Genomic DNA, 15942 nt, shown 5'->3' on the forward strand with positions numbered 1-15942 from the left:
CATGGATAAAATGAATGCTTTCAATCACACTAACAATAGTTGGTAACTGGAATGAGCTGCCAGATGGGATAATGGCGAAAGAAACTATGTTATTTAGGAGGCACCTGGCCAAGTTGTTTTCTTTTTCTACGCTAATGCCTTGGACTCCATCAATTGAGAGCAACTGGTGAACATACTGCTCAAATTTGGCAGTCCAGAGAAATTCATCACCATCTTACAGTTGCTCAATGACAAGATTTACACCTCAATACCAAATGCATCTACAACAGAACCAATCTCAGTGAAAACTACTATCAAAGAAGATACATCATTGGAACAAAACTACCTCAATCTTTCTCACCCAATGGTGATATTCACCATGAAACTTCCAGTGGAATTAGAATTTATTTTCAGAACTAATGGGATATTGTTTAACCTAGTGACTACGCTCAATAATCAGCACCAACCTAAATCTCAGAAGTCTACCTGCAGAACCTGGGCAATGTTTGCAGCTGCCCAGTCTCAGGGGCTGAACACCAAGTCATTGTCAATTTATTCACCAAAGGAATTCACCATACAAGAGGATGGGTCCCATTTCCTGTACCACACTGCATCCAATAATAAAGATTCATAGAACAGCAGGCATCCCCACCTTTTCATATTTCAAAGCACTGGTAAAATACCATCAACTCTGTTTCTACAAACATCCTTCAAAATTTGGAAGGTTTGGAAGGAACCAAGGTCAGCGTCCAATTTGGAAGGAACCAAGGTCAGCGTCCAATTTGGAAGGAACCAAGGTCAGCGTCCTTCCGATGCCAACTTCCCCAGCATTACCTTGCTTAAGATCCTGCTTCCTCTCAGATCCTGCTTCCTGTCAGTCAGCCATAACATGCAGGCCACACCATCAATATTGCCTTATATCAGGCACTTTATTCCCAGCTCTATCGTGGCATATTATTAGGTGGACAGAGAAAAAGATTCAAAGACGTGTTCAAAGCTATACATTGTAGCGGGTGCGTGAGAGAGCCTGGAATGAAGTCGAGGAGCCAGGCAAATTCTGTAAAGGCTTTAATGAGCGCAGCACACTACTCTCTGCTTCAGTGAGAGACTGAAGACCAGTCTCGCGCCAAAAATCTCTGCTCTTATCTCCACAACTGGGAGCCGTCCCGGGACCTGTCCATGAAGTGCCGAGGGGGATGAACCAGAGAGTGGCCTACTCCCCAGGAACCGCCACAGGACCCCCTCCCCCCCCCAAGAACCGGAGGCACAAAACGGACGGGGGGGGATGTATGGGACAACCAGCCCGTGTGCGCACCATGGCTGGCGCAGGAACCGGAGACACACTGCCAGGCGAAGGTGGCGGCGCGGGCAGTTTGGGGAAACGGCCAGAACAGAGGGCAACCCTGAGGGTGAGGCCGCGCAAGTAGCACCACCTGGCTGATGTCCACGTGTGCCGGCTTCAGCCGCGCAACGGAAACCGTCTCACGATGACCCCGCATATCCAAAACGAAAATGGAAGGGCCATACCCGAGGGCCTTGAATGGTTCTTCGTACCGCCGCTGAAGGGGCGTCCGGTGCGGGTCCCAATGCAGGAAAACAAACAGGCAGTCCTGGAGAGCGGAAGGAATGTGCGGCCTGAAGGAACCGTGGCGAGACGTCGGCACCGGGGCCAGCTTGCCCACCCATCTCCCGAAGTCGTTGCAGGGCGGCTGATGACTGCTCCGCCTGGCGCTGTGCTGATGATATAAACTCACCGGGCACTGCCAGCGGGGCCCCATACACCAATTTATCTGAGGAGGTGGCCAAGTTCTCTTTGGGCGCGGTGTGGACACCCAGCAGAACCCACGGCAAAGCGTTGACCCAGTCCAGGTCCGTGAGCCGAACCTTCATGGCAGCCTTGAGCTGGCGGTGGAAACGCTCCACCAGGCCGTTCGCCTGCAGATGATACGCCGTGGTGCAGTGCAGGTTAACCCCGAGAAGGTGAGCTTTGGCCGACTACAGTTCAGATGTGAACTGAGTCCCCCGATGGCACTCCAATGTCCGGTGGCACTCCGAATCAGGCAATCCAGTGTGCCGCCAAAGCACGGGCACACGTGGCCGCAGAGGTGTCTGCCAATGGAACTGCTTCCGGGCCACAGCATGAAATGGTCGACCGTGGTCAGGAGGTGGGTGAAGCCCCGAGAAGGCAGCAGCTGCCCCACGATGTCCACGTGGATATGGTCAAACCGCTGGCGAGGGATGCAAAACTCCTGGAGCGGTGCCCACACATGCCACTGTACCGCGCAGCAGTTTGGCACGGGATGCAGTTGCATGCCCAATGCCCAATCTGTTTGCGCAACCCGTGCCACATGAAACGGGAAGCCACGAAGGCCGTCGTCGCCCGAACAGAATGGTGGGCCAGCCCGTGGAGCACCTCAAACAATCTGCGCCGCCAGGCAAAGGGGACGATGGGCTGACCAGTCGAGACGTCGCACAGCAGCCTCGCACTCCCGGGGCCATATGGAATGTCCTCCAACTGCAGGCCCAAAACTGCGGTACGATAGGCGGACATCTCATCATCCGTCAGCTGGGCAGCAGCCAGGACTGAGTAGTCAATGCCATCGGACACCTGCAAAAGGCGTTGACCGAGGGACGAGACAAGGCGTCGGCTACTCTATTGTCTTTGCCCTCGATGAAACAAATGTAGGTTGTGTATTGAGAGATGAACGGCAACTGCCGCTGATGGCGAGCGGACCACGGGTCAGAAACCTTGGCTTGTGGTCCATGTAAACGGTAAATGTCCGCTCCTCCAAAAAGTAACGGAAGTGGCGCACGCTGAGGTAAAGGGCGAGGAGCTCACAATCAAAGGAACTGTAGTGCCGCTGCTCGCCGCTGAGGTGCCTGTTGAAAAAGGCCAGAGGCCGCCAATGCCCGTCGATCAGCTGCTCTAGCACCGCTCCAACCGCAACATCGGAAGCGTCGACCGTCAGCCCGATTGGTGCATCCGCCCATGGGTGCCAGAGCCTCCTTGGCCTGGTGGAACGCCGCCACTGCTTCGTCAGTCCATTCAACCTCCTTTTGTTTGCCCGCCATGACGTGAAACAACGGGCGCACGATCCTGGCTGCAGACGGTATAAAACGGTGGTAGAAGGCCACCATCTTGACAAATTCCTGGAGGCCCTTCACGGTGGCCAGTCGTGGAAACCGGCGCACAGCGTCCATCTTGGCCGGGAGCGGCACTGCACCGTGCGGAGTTACGTGGCGGCCCAAGAAATCAATGGACGTCACCCCAAAACGGCATTTGGCTATTTTGACGGCCAGCCCATTATCGCTGGCATAGCTGGCAGAGATGGGTACAATGCTCCTACCGCGAGCGGCTTGCCACCAAGATGTCGTCGAGGTAAACAAACACAAAGTCCAGGCCACGGCACACGCAGTCCATAACCTGCTGAAAGGCCTGCGCAGCGTTCTTGAGCCCGAATGGCGTGCTCAGGAACTCGAAAAGGCCGAATGGTGTTATGATGGCCGTCTTGGGCATGTCGTCAGGGTGGACGGGAATTTGATTGTAGCCACGCACCAGGTCGACCTTGGAGAACACCGCAGCCCCAGCCAGGTGCACTTTGAAATCTTGAATGTGGGGGACCGGGTACCTGTCAGCGATGGTGGCATCATTAAGCCGACGATAGTCTCCACAAGAGCGCCAGCCACCGTCCGCCTTGGGGACCATATGGAACGGGGATGTCCACGGGCTGTCTGAGCGGCGCACGATGCCCAGCCACTCCATAAGGCGGAACTCCTCCCAAGCTAGACAGAGTTTGTCCGGTGGAAGACACCGCGCCCTGGCGTGCAGGGGCGGGCCAGTAGTCGGAATGTGATGCTCCACCCCGTGTTTCGGGGCGGAGGAGCTGAACTGCTGGTCGAGGATTTCAGGGAAGTCGGCCAGTACACGCGAGAATGTTGCATCCACGGACGATCAGGCAGCACGACCGGGTCGCCCATACGGAGGGAAACAGGCTCCAATGTCACAGAGTGCACCAGGCGCTGCCGCTTGACATGCACAAGCAGGGAATGTGCGTGTAGGAAGTCCGTGCCCAGCAACGGCTGGGAAACATCAGCAATGGCAAATGTCCATGAAAAGCGGCCATCCCCGAAGTTGAGGGAGAGCGTGCACCCTATAAGAGTGGTTTGGGCTCCCATTTACCGTGGTGAGGAGGGGGCCGCGTTTACAGGCGCAGACTTCACCATTAGAAGGGAGCAGCACACTTATCTCCGCCCCGGTGTTGACGAGGAAGCGAGCCCCAGTGCGGCTATCCCATACAAACACGTGAGGAATCTTGCCGGCCGGCCAAAGCGATCACTGAAGGCCGGTCCATTTGTATCCCGGGAACGTACCGGGCTGCCGACACTGATGAGCTGCAGCCCCCCAGCGGCGGTGATAGTAGCACCAGCTCGCCCTGCTGGCGTCTGAAGAGACAGGTGGAGGTGCGGGCTGTTCCGACCACCAGCGACCTCTGGTGGCATCCGAAAGAAATGACGGCAGGTCCACTGGGTGCCGGCGCCCGGGTGCGCAATGGCGGCCGGATCCCACCGTGGAGGACGTTTAGGTGCGGCGGAGACACGGTCAATTGAAGTGCCGACCTGCTGTGCGCTGCCCGGCGCCGTCAGGAGGATCTCCAGCGCATCCAGGGCCTGCTGACGGGCCATCCAAAGTTGATCGGCGCGCTCGCCCATCGACTGCATGTCAGTGAAAGGGTCGCTGGTAAGCTACAGGCGGATGTCCAACAGGAGCTGCTGCATGTAGGCATATTTTAAAAGAAAACAGGGCTCGTGGTCGCCCATAAGGGCCAGCATATCGCCCAGCAGGGCCAACGGTCACTCAGGCCAGTCATCCGCAAGATTTTGGTCACCCGTTCGTCCTCACTGAGGCCAAACCTACGTAATAGTAAGGCCTTAAGGGCCTCATACTTATTAGCCGCAGGGAGGGGGGGCGCGGAAAAAAGGTTAAACCCGTCGTGCAGAGGCCTGGTCGCTGATAATGTAATAGTATCTCGTTGCATTTGCCATCACGCCCTGCAGTGCAAACTGCACCTCGGCCTGGTCAAACCAGATCTCGAGCTCATCGGTCCACAGGGTAGGCAGCTTCAGCGCAACGGCGTGGAGATCGGCTGAGCCGGCAGGGCACAAGGACAGTTGACCAGGTTGTGCGTCCTGAAGAACATTCGGGTCCATCACAACTTGTAACGAAATGTCGAGGGTCACCAAGTGTAGCGGGTGCGTGAGAGAGCCCGGAATGAAGGCGAGGAGTCAGGCAAATTCTGTAAAGGCTTTAATGAGCACAGCACACTACTCTCTGTTTCAATGAGAGACTGAAGACCGGTCTCGTGCCAAAAATCCCTGCTCTTATCTTCACAGCTGGGAGCCACCCCCGGACCTGTCCATGAAGTGCCGAGGGGGATGAACCAGGGAGTGGCCTACTCCCCAGTAACCGCCACAACATCAAATTTCAACAGCTTTCACTGCTGAATTTCTCTCAAATATACATTACAGTTATGATGCTGTATGCATTTTAAATCAATTACATATTAGAGATCCAAACATATTCAATTGAAATACAGAATAAATAGAGACTAAAGGAACTGCAGATACTGGTTTACAAAAAAAAGACCAAGTGTTGGAGTAATTCAGCAGGTCGGGCAGCATTCCTGGAGAACATGAATAGGTGGCGTTTCGAATCGGCGGCCTTTTTTTAGAATTATTGTCGTGGGGGTGGGGGGTGAAAGAAAGCTGGGAGATGATAGTCCCAACACAAAAAGTCACCTATCCATGTTCTCCAGAAATAGTGACTGACTCGATGAATTAATTCAGCACTTTGTGTCTTTTTTAAACAATACATGGGCTATGTGACTAGTTTGTTATTAAAATTTGTATTAACCAGAATTATTTTCCTTTGGAACAGTATTTAATATTGCTTCTGGTTGAATGATACTGAGATGTAAAGACATACACCTTCCAATGTTAGTAGAAAATATACCTGGATCATTCCAATGCAATTGCATTTCAGCTTTAACCAATTTAAAATCGATATCAATCAATTCATTTCTTATCAATGGACGTTCAACATCAAGGATTGTAAGATTTATCTGAAAGAATAGAATATTATAAATACAGAATTGTCAATGCACGATTTTCTCAGTTAACAAGACTGTAAATACAATCCCACTTTGGTTGTATTCATAAACTGTGCTAAATTCAAAATAGATAATTCACTATTTAAACTGCAATCAATTATAATTTTTGGACAATCTTCAAATATACCATACTTCATTGATTTTACAAAAAAAACCTTGAAGCAACATAAAATAATTGCCAATTCCTTTCAACAGTGCAAGAATATTTCATTTACATTATCTGAATATTGTCATTTCAATGTAAATCCCCCAAATACTGCATAATTATCAAATAAATAACATTGTTGGGCAAGATTTCACAGCCATATTAGAGAACGTCAAATTAGAGATCTGAATTACTTTGAATTTTTTGAAAAACATTTACATAAAAGCAATATCTGAAATGCACCTTGTTATACCATCCAACTATAAGGTCCAAATTGTCAACAAAATTTCTGAAAGTTTTATTCATGGAGAAGACCTCTGTTCCACTCTCTGGTATGTCTTCCTTCTCCAGAATGTTCATATAGTAGACTTCTCGAAGAACCGCAACCAACTATACAAAATAAATAAAATTATGTTTTTAAAAATCCAAAAGGTATAACTGAGACATTTTATCAATAAAAATATGAAGAATCTGAAATGTTGTATAATCAATAATTAATTATCCTTTTATTAAAACATTATTACTGTTTTGTTGATTACAGTCTTATGCCATTATTTAAGCTTCTGCTCTAAATAGGAAGAATTGAGGGAAACAGAAATTTGAATTTAAATTGACTTGCTGATTTCTGAGTAAATTTGTATGTCAGCAAGCATAGGGGTGCTGGGTGAACGTGGTTTAATGTATGTTAGGACATAAGTTGCTGAGTTCTAAGATAAAATTTACAGAAAGATGAACAACTGACAGCAGAAGGGCATTGTTATAGTTAAAGTATGAGATAGAAAAGGCTTAGATGAGGGATTATAGCATGAAATAGTCAGCAATGTTGGAAGGTGAAGGGTGGATATGGTCTGAGGAGATGGCAGTCTGATGATTCATTGATTTTAATGATGGTACAGATACAAAGTTCAAGGCTCTCTTTTGGGGGGGGGGCAAATGTGATAGCAAGGTAACATATGGTTTGGTTCCATTTTACAACTTGGTGACAAGTGTGGGTTCAATTCTTCAAAATCTAACTGGATAGTTTTTTCATTGGAAATTCTCATCTTTGTATTCCAACCTACTTTAGATAAAGGTCACAATATTCCATTTAGATTTTTGATTGCTGATGATCCATGTCCTCAATATCGTATTGTATGCAAGACTTTTACTGTCATTGTCAAAAAAATTGTGAAGTTTACCGGTTCAGATAGACAAAAGACCATACAACAGTTTATATAAAATGCGAAATTCCAATGTGTACATTGGCCTAGTGCGATTTAAAAACATTTTAGACAGACAAAGGACACTTACAGAAATTAATGACAACATGTTCAAAGACATGCGATACTGGAAATACTCTGGTCATGGCATGGTCAGCACTTCCAACTTTTTATTTCAATGGCCACCATACACATTTCATTTTTATAGTAAAAATATGAAATATATTACCATACCTGTCAAAGTGGTTGATGTGATTTTTAAAAAGGCAACTTTAACATTGAAACAATTCATTGACTTAAAAAAAAAAGTTATTTCTTGAGATCCATATTCTTTACTTTACCACAAAATACCTTTACATTAGTTTTAATCCTTTCACACAATTGTAGAAAATAGTTTCTAAAGGCTGATTTCTCACCTTTCTGCTAAAGCTCACACTAATAAGGCCCGTTGCCACATTACGAAGAATAAGGGGTTGATTCAAATTAAATTGGCAATCTTCGTCTACTTTTGTAATCCACTCATCGTAAACTTTCCCACTGAAATCCTCAAGTAAGGATTTCATCTCTGCATATTTATTTAAAAGCAGTTTAGCCTCATCATCTGACCTATAACTGTTTGAAAGGAAATGAAATGTAGTGCCAAATATGAAATTGAATCTCTAAGGTTACGGCATTAAAGATGTTTAGATGCATTGATAAATGCTACAAATATTTTCTATACAGGTAATAGGATATGGCAAAAACACACAATGGGGGCAAGAGGGATACTTTAAAAGAACACACAATGTTGAATAACATAGCATAGAAAGTGGTTGATGTGATTTTTAAAAAGGCAACTTTAACATTGAAGCAATTAATTGACTCCAAAAAAAAGTTATTTATTGAGATCAATTATTCTTTACAGAAAGAGGCTGTCAGCTCGATTTTGCCTGTGACAGCTCTAAGGTGAATCTATTTCATTATTCCCATTCCCCTCTATATTTCCTGCAGCATGATATTTGATTTTACCCTTGAGTAAATCCAATGTTGTTCTGAAAGTTACTACCAAATCTAATTCTACTACCCTTTCAGGCAACACATTTCAGATCACAACTACTTGCTGTATTAAAATGTGTTTCTTCATGTCACCCCTGGATCTTTATGCCATCGTCTTAAATCTAACCCCTCTGGTTAACAAACCTTCTGCCACTGGAAATACTTTCTCATTGCTCAAAACTGTTCACAGCTTTAATAACTATCAAATTCCTTCTTAACCATGACTCTAAACTATACAATCCAGCTTTACCGTTCTTCTCAATTAACTGCCACACTTTATTTCAGGTATTTGAAACAACCTGCTCGAGAAGGCAGTGGAGGCAGATATTATTATACCATTTTAAATGCATTTGGACAGGTACTTAGATAGGAAAAGAGCAGAGGGATACATGCATATTGCGAGCAAGCAGGATTACGTAAATAAGCATCACAAACGACATGGACAAGGTTTGCAAACGGACCCATTACAGAGCTATATGATTCTGCAACTGGAGTACTTTATTGAAAAATATAGATGTGTCGTCACTGATTAAAGTACCAATTGTTATTGGCAGGTATATATCTGCCTCCGTGTGCTTTTTCTGAACAACTTACAGCTTTGCTTTTTGAATGCCATATATCGGTGACTCCCATGTTACGGAACTGCACCCTAACAGGATTTACAAATCACAACCCAAAAATTTGAAATACAGGATATTAATCACTCTCATGGAATTTATTGGAAAAAGTAAATAATCACTTGATTTTTTTCAATATGCATCTCTCCTCGCATGATCAGACAACACAGCTTCTCGTTATGGAAAATCATGCTGTGGACTGTTTTTTAAAGCATAACTGTTGAACCATCCCATAAAAAGACATCACCCGTATCTTAAGGACTGTTGTACTTTAATAAAAGTGGTATGAATGAGTAACTTGCAGATCTTGTATTATGTTCCTTTCATTTTATACAATCGATATGATTTCATAAAATGTTCAGGAATTTTCTGAACATGGGCATACAGGATAATGGGGCTGTTAAATAATGGAGCTGTTATAAAATGGGGCTTGTTAAGGCCTTCACAACCCATGTATCCCTTGTAACCCATGTCATCACACGCACATGTTTCGCTTATTCAGAAACCGCAATAAAGAAAGCATAACGAGATAAGTTATCTCAAGGTGAAAATGTAGTCATTTTTCAGCCAGGTAAACGGGGTACAATTTTTTTTAATACACTGGTATTATACTAAAGGTGGTGAATCTCATTTTTTAAAGAAAATTTCATTTGACCACTATTCTGAGGAAGAAAAAATATTATACGGCCCCCTGTACCTTGTTACCTTATCTCTCCATACAATTCAAATTAAATATTCACTTTTATCATCATCTAGCATTGTAATTTATCGACTTACGTATGTTCAAAGGATCTAAAATACTTCATTGTGACTTCCATTCTCTCAGTAACTTCCAATGCCCATTTCAGCTCACCAGCTACGAGTGGCATATTTTTGTTAATGTAAGGAAAACCACCCCTTTCTTCAGTTTCATTCAAGTGTGCATCAAATATTAACTTGATATCATCTAAATCTCTGTTGGCCATGTCAACCATGATTGCGTATTTCTCAAACATTTCTTCTTTAATCAGTGGACGCTTGATGAAAAATCCAAACATGTTTAACATCTGAAACAAGAGAAGAATAAGTCAACACTAGGGTTGCTAATTTAACATAATGTGTAATTAACACATTTAAAAAAAAATCTTAATCTAGCATAATGGTTGGAAAAAGACTCTTAAAAATATTAAAGATAATTGCTTTCTATACTGCCTTTGTATTAGGCAACAAGTTGCCTGGCATATGCTGCATTACCAGCATTATTTTTGGATGGTACAGTGTGCTATCATGCTGTTAAAGCACTGCATTCCTGGTGTTCGGAGAGTTGAATCAAGGCTCCTTGCAAGCCGAGGTAATACTTAGCTCTCCCTATAGAAAAACCATAGCCATTCTTAGAGGGTTATACATTCAGAAATAAAACTATAAAAACTAAACCTGTGGTTTATTTGAAGAAGGAACTGCAGATGCTGGGAAAATTGAAAGAAAACAAAAAATGCTGGTGAAACTCAGCGGGTGAGACAGCATCTATGGAGAAAAGGAGTAGGCAACGTTTCGGGTCGAGACCCTACTTCAGACTGATGTCGGGGGAGGAGGGGTGGCAAAAAGAAAGGAAGAGGCGGAGGCAGTAGGGAGAGCTGGGAAGGGGGAGGGGAAGGAGGGAGAAAGCAAGGACTACCTGAAATTAGAGAGGTCCATGTTCATACCACTGAGGTGTACACTACCCAAGCAAAATATGAAGTGTTGTTCCTCCAATTTACGCTGGGCCTCACTCTGGCAATGGAGGAGGCCCAGGACAGAAAGGTCAGATTCAGAATGGGAGGGGCAGTTGAAGTGCTGGGCAACTGGGTGATCAGGTTGGTTAGTACGGACTGAGCGGAGGTGTTCAGTGAAGCGGTCGCCGAGCCCACGCTTGGTCTCGCCAATGTAGAGAAGGTGACACCTACGACAGCGGATGCAGTAGGTGAGGTTGGAGGTGCAGGTGAACCTACACCTCACCTGGAAAGACTGTTTGCGTCCTTGGATGGAGTCACAGAGGGATGTAAAGTGACAGGTGCAGCATTTTCTGCGGTTTCAGGGGAAAGAACCAAGGGAGGGTATGGTCTGGGTGTGAAGAGACGAATTGACCAGAGAGTTACGGAGGGAATGGTCTCTACGGAAAGCAGAAAGGGGAGGAGATGGGAAGTGGCGAAAGTGTCGGAGGATTATATTTTGTATGCGCCGGCTGATGGGGTGGAAAGTTAGGACAAGGGGGACTCTGTCCTTGTTATGAGTAGGAGGATGGGGAGTGTGAGCGGAGCTGCGGGATATAGAGGAGACCTTGGTGAGAGCCTCATCTATAGTTGAAGAGGGGAACCTACGTTTCCTGAAGAATGAGGACATCTCCGATGCCCTGGTCTGGAACACCTCATCCTGCGTGCGGATGCGGCATAGTCAGAGGAATTGGGAGTAAGGGATAGAGTACTTACAGGGAGCAGGGTGGGAAGAAGTGTAGTCAAGATAGCTGTGGGAGTCAGTGGGTTTGTAGTAGATGTCGGTCAGTAATCTGTTACCTGCGATGAAGATGGTGTGATCAAGAAACAGTAGGGAGATGTTGGAAGTGGTCCAGGTGAATTTGAGTGCCGGATGGAAGTTAGTGGTGAAATGGATGAAGTCAGTGAGTTCTGCATGGGTGCAGGAGATAGCCCCAATGCAGGCATCAATGTAGCGGAGGTAGAGTTCAGGGATGGGGCCACGGTACGCCTCAAACAGGGATTGTGTGACGTACCCTACAAAGACGCAGGCATAGCTAGGGCCCATGCACGTGCCCTTAGCTACGTCTTGGATTTGTAGGAAATGGGAGGAGTCAAAGGAAAAGCTGTGAAGGGTGAGGACCATCTCTGCTATGTGGAGAAGAGTATTATAGACGTACATTGGTTGGTTCTACGGTCGAGGTAGAAACGGAGGGCTTTAAGACCCTCCTGGTGGGGGATGGAGGTGTAGAGTGACTGGACATCCATAGTGAAAATGAGGGAGTAGGGGCCTGGGAAACGGAAGTCGTGAAGGCGACGAAGAACGTGTGAGGTGTCTTGGACATAGGTTGGGAGTGATTGGACCAAGGGGGATAGGATGGAGTCGAGGTATGTGGAAATAAGTTCGGTGGGACATGAGCAAGCAGAAACAATGGGTCTGCCAGGACAGTAAGGTTTGTGGATTTTGGAGAGAAGATAAAATCAGGTCTTGCGGGGTTGGGGAACGATGAGGTTGGAGGCTTGGGCGGACAGGAAGCCGGGCACGATGAAGCCAGTGATGGTGCTTGAGATGATGGCCTGGTGCTTGTCTGTGGGTCATGGTCCACCATAAGTAGGAGTTGTCGCCTGGCCTCAGACTGGTAGAGGTCGGTGTGCCAGACTACCACGGCACCTCCCTTGTCGGCCGGTTTGATTACCCAGTCGCGTTGTTGCAGAGTGAGTGGAGGGTTGTACGTTCCGGGGGGGGAGGTTAGACTGAGTAAGGAGAGTGGAAAAGTTTAGACGGTTGATGTCTGCCGGCAGTTTGAAATGAACAGGTCTAAAGAAGGTAGATGGCCATGGGGAGGGGCCATGAGGAGGGGGTCCGTTGGAGAGGAGAGAAGGGGTCATCACTAGGATGCGGTGACGGAAGAAGAGCTCCACATCGTGGCGGACACGGAAATCATTGAGGTGGGGACGGAGGGGAACAAAGGTGAGACCTCTACTGAGGACAGACTGTTCGGTATCGGAAAGGGAGAGGTCAGAGGGGATGGTTAACATAAGGCAAGGGTGGGGGTTGGGGTCAGAGGAAGGCAGATGATGTCAGGTGGGGGGGATGGTGGGTGGTCAGAGAGGAGGGGGGGTATGAGGCCTATAGTGTAGGTGGGGAGTAGCTGAGGTCACCTGGTTCAAGGGGGATGGGGGAGACCCAATGGAAACCCCACTGAGGTTCCCTGATTGGGAGGGGGAGCATTAGGACCCAGCGCAGTTGAACCACATGGTGTGAGATTCTGCAGCGTGGAGACGGTGCTGAGCCTGGGATTCAGGCAAGGCGACGACTGCGGCCTGCTGGTGGGTGGTGGAGTGGCTCGGGGCGGCAGAGTTGCTGGTGGAGGCCCGTGGTAAACTGTGTTCGGAGAGAGAACTTCTTCAAAGTAGACAAAATCTGAGGCGATTTCACAGTGGAGTAGACGAAATGTTTAAGGAGGAACTGCAGATGCTGGAAAAATCGATAACTCCCTGGTCAATTCGTCCCTTCCCACCCAGACCACCCCCTCCCCTGGTACTTTTCCTGAAACCGCAGAAAATGCTACACTTGTCGCTTCACCTCCCCCCTCGACTCCATCCAAGGACCCAAACAGTCGTTCCAGGTGAGGCATAGGTTCACCTGCACCTCCTCCAACCTCATCTACTGCATCCGCTGTCGTAGGTGTCACCTTCTCTACATCTGCGAGACCAAGCGTAGGCTCGGCGACAGCTTCGCCGAACACCTCCGCTCAGTCCGTACTTTTTTTTTTACATTTCAAAATAGACTATATTCAAGAAATAAATATATACAATACATGATCCTTACAAAACTCCATCTGACATTCTCGGAGGCTATACATACATACAATAGTTTCTCCAAATCACAAATTCTATCCCCCCCCACCCTTGCCACTCATGTGGCTCACTGGCATGGAATCCCTTCCCTTATTTTGAGGGGTGTCTCCACCACATCCTGCCCGCCATGTCCAGCAGCGGAAGGTCCCTAGACTGTGGTCCTCCACCACCGAGCCTTGGCGTTGGCTGCACCGAGCTTCAATGCGTTCCTCAGCACGTACTCCTGCAGTCTGCAGTTGGCCAGTCAGCAACATTCCCCGATGGTCATTTCGCTCCGCTGGGTGGTCAACAACGCTCGGGCAGTCCAAAAAGTGTCGAGTTGATGACCTTCCAGTAGCACTTGATGTCCGTCTCTGAATGCGTCCCTGGGAACAGTCCGTAAATCAGAGTCCTCTGTGACGGAGCGGTTCGGAATGAACCTTGACAGGGACCCTTGCAGACCTCTCCAGACTCTCTTTGCGAATCCACACTCTGCAATGAGATGGGCAACCGTCTCCTCTCCATAGCAGCCGTCCCAAGGGCAGCGTGCGCTGGTGGTGAGGTTCCGACGGTGCAGGAAAGATCTGACTGGGAGGGCTCCCCTCACCGCCAGCCAAGCCAGGTCTTGGTGCTTGTTGATGAGTTCTGGCAATGAGAATTTTTGCCAGAAGCTGGGCAGTCTCCTCTGAGAACCACGCCACAGGATCCATGGAGTCATTTCCCTGCAGGACGTGCCATGCTGACCACTGCCCGATGGACTTGTGATCAAAGGTGTTGGTCCGGAAGAACCTTTCCAAGAACGACAGATGGTGTGGCAATGTCCAGCTGACTGGCACATTGCATGGCATCTGCGCCAGGCACATCCTTCACAACACCGCAGTGACACTTGGTGCCCACGTGCCTTGGCTCTACGCTCTGCCTGATTTAGCCACACACGAAGATGTCTGTACTAACCAACTGATCCTGGTTGCCCAGCACTTCAACTCCCCCTCCCATTCTGAATCTGACCATTCTGTCCTGGGCCTCCTCCATTGCCAGATTGAGGCCAAGCGTAAATTGGAGGAACAACACCTCATATTTTGCTTGGGTAGTTTACACCCCAGCGGTATGAAAATTGACTTAACTAATTTCAGGTAGTCATTGCTTTCTCCTTCCTTCCCCTACCCCTTCCCAGCTCTCCCACTAGAGCCTACTGTCTCCGCCTCTTCCTTTCTTTCGCCCCCCCCACCCCCCACCCCCCGGACATCAGTCCGAAGAAGGGTCTCGCCTCCTCCTTTTCTCCATAGATGCTGCCTCACCCGCTGAATGCCTCCGGTTTATTTTGGTCTTTTATAAAATTTGAAGAAACTTGCAGGGTGAGAGGGCATCTCGTTAATCTGTTGTAAAAAGTGGGTTGATGTTAATTGAGGTTTGTAGTATAATCTTGGCCACCTTCAAGAAATTGGGGGAATAAAATGGTGATTTGCAAAAGAATTGAAAGTGACACGTGGAAAGAGTTTTTTTTGTTATCAGAGTGAATGATAAAAGTTTGATAGGAACTGCCAGGATATTGGTGGGAAAAGATTCCATCGTAGCATATAAAGGGATGCTAGAAAGGTACAAAAAACAAAATAAGAGCCATGAACATTTGTAGAACATGAGGAAATAGGACAAACTGGTTGGTCCTATACAGACCAGGTATGGACTTGACAAGCTGTATAGCATCCTTAGGCGTTATAACCATTTTGTGATTCTACTGAAGAAAAGCAGAGTTTTATTTTTTCCTGAAACGCAAATACAGACCATAATTGTGTTTACCTTTACAGCAGATGCAATGTTGGAGCAGTCATTAAATCCCTGGGATATTATCATACTCAATCTTCTGTCAAAATCTTCAATTGCGTTTTGAAACACTGCATAATCTTCTTCAAATTTCTGTTTGTAAATGCATTGAAATATAATAATGCTATTATTTTTGGACAAATATCCAGAAAGAAACAATTTTGAAATTTTAATATATGTATAAGACTGGAGTTATTTTCAGAATGAATAGACTGGAACATGCTGGAATACACCTGCTCCCTATAATAGTAAGATTAAACGATCTTATCAGTTTGAAGTTTGATCTTTATTTTATGAGGAGTAACGTTGAGGGATTACGTGAAGACCCCGCCAGTACGCATGCGTGTCAATTTTCAAGGCAGCGGTGTGAAATCACAGACAACAGTTGTTGAACTGAACATAGTAAGATAAAAGAACCATAATACCAGTTGA

General features: G+C 47.0%; 1 protein-coding gene across 1 annotated transcript in view; it reads right to left on the reverse strand.

Annotated features, from left to right (window-relative positions):
* Window positions 1-15942, reverse strand: part of LOC129708244 (dynein axonemal heavy chain 17-like) — a 184232-nt gene that overhangs the window by 135702 nt on the left and 32588 nt on the right. The window contains exons 11-15 of the mRNA XM_055653887.1: window positions 15487-15603; window positions 9920-10188; window positions 7907-8102; window positions 6535-6681; window positions 5990-6098 (exon numbers count right to left, since the gene is read on the reverse strand). Of these exons, the coding sequence (XP_055509862.1) occupies window positions 5990-6098; window positions 6535-6681; window positions 7907-8102; window positions 9920-10188; window positions 15487-15603 (838 nt within the window). The remainder of the gene's footprint in view (window positions 1-5989; window positions 6099-6534; window positions 6682-7906; window positions 8103-9919; window positions 10189-15486; window positions 15604-15942) is intronic.

The sequence above is a fragment of the Leucoraja erinacea genome, chromosome 23 (genome assembly GCF_028641065.1).
Source record: "Leucoraja erinacea ecotype New England chromosome 23, Leri_hhj_1, whole genome shotgun sequence".
Taxonomy (NCBI): domain Eukaryota; kingdom Metazoa; phylum Chordata; class Chondrichthyes; order Rajiformes; family Rajidae; genus Leucoraja; species Leucoraja erinaceus.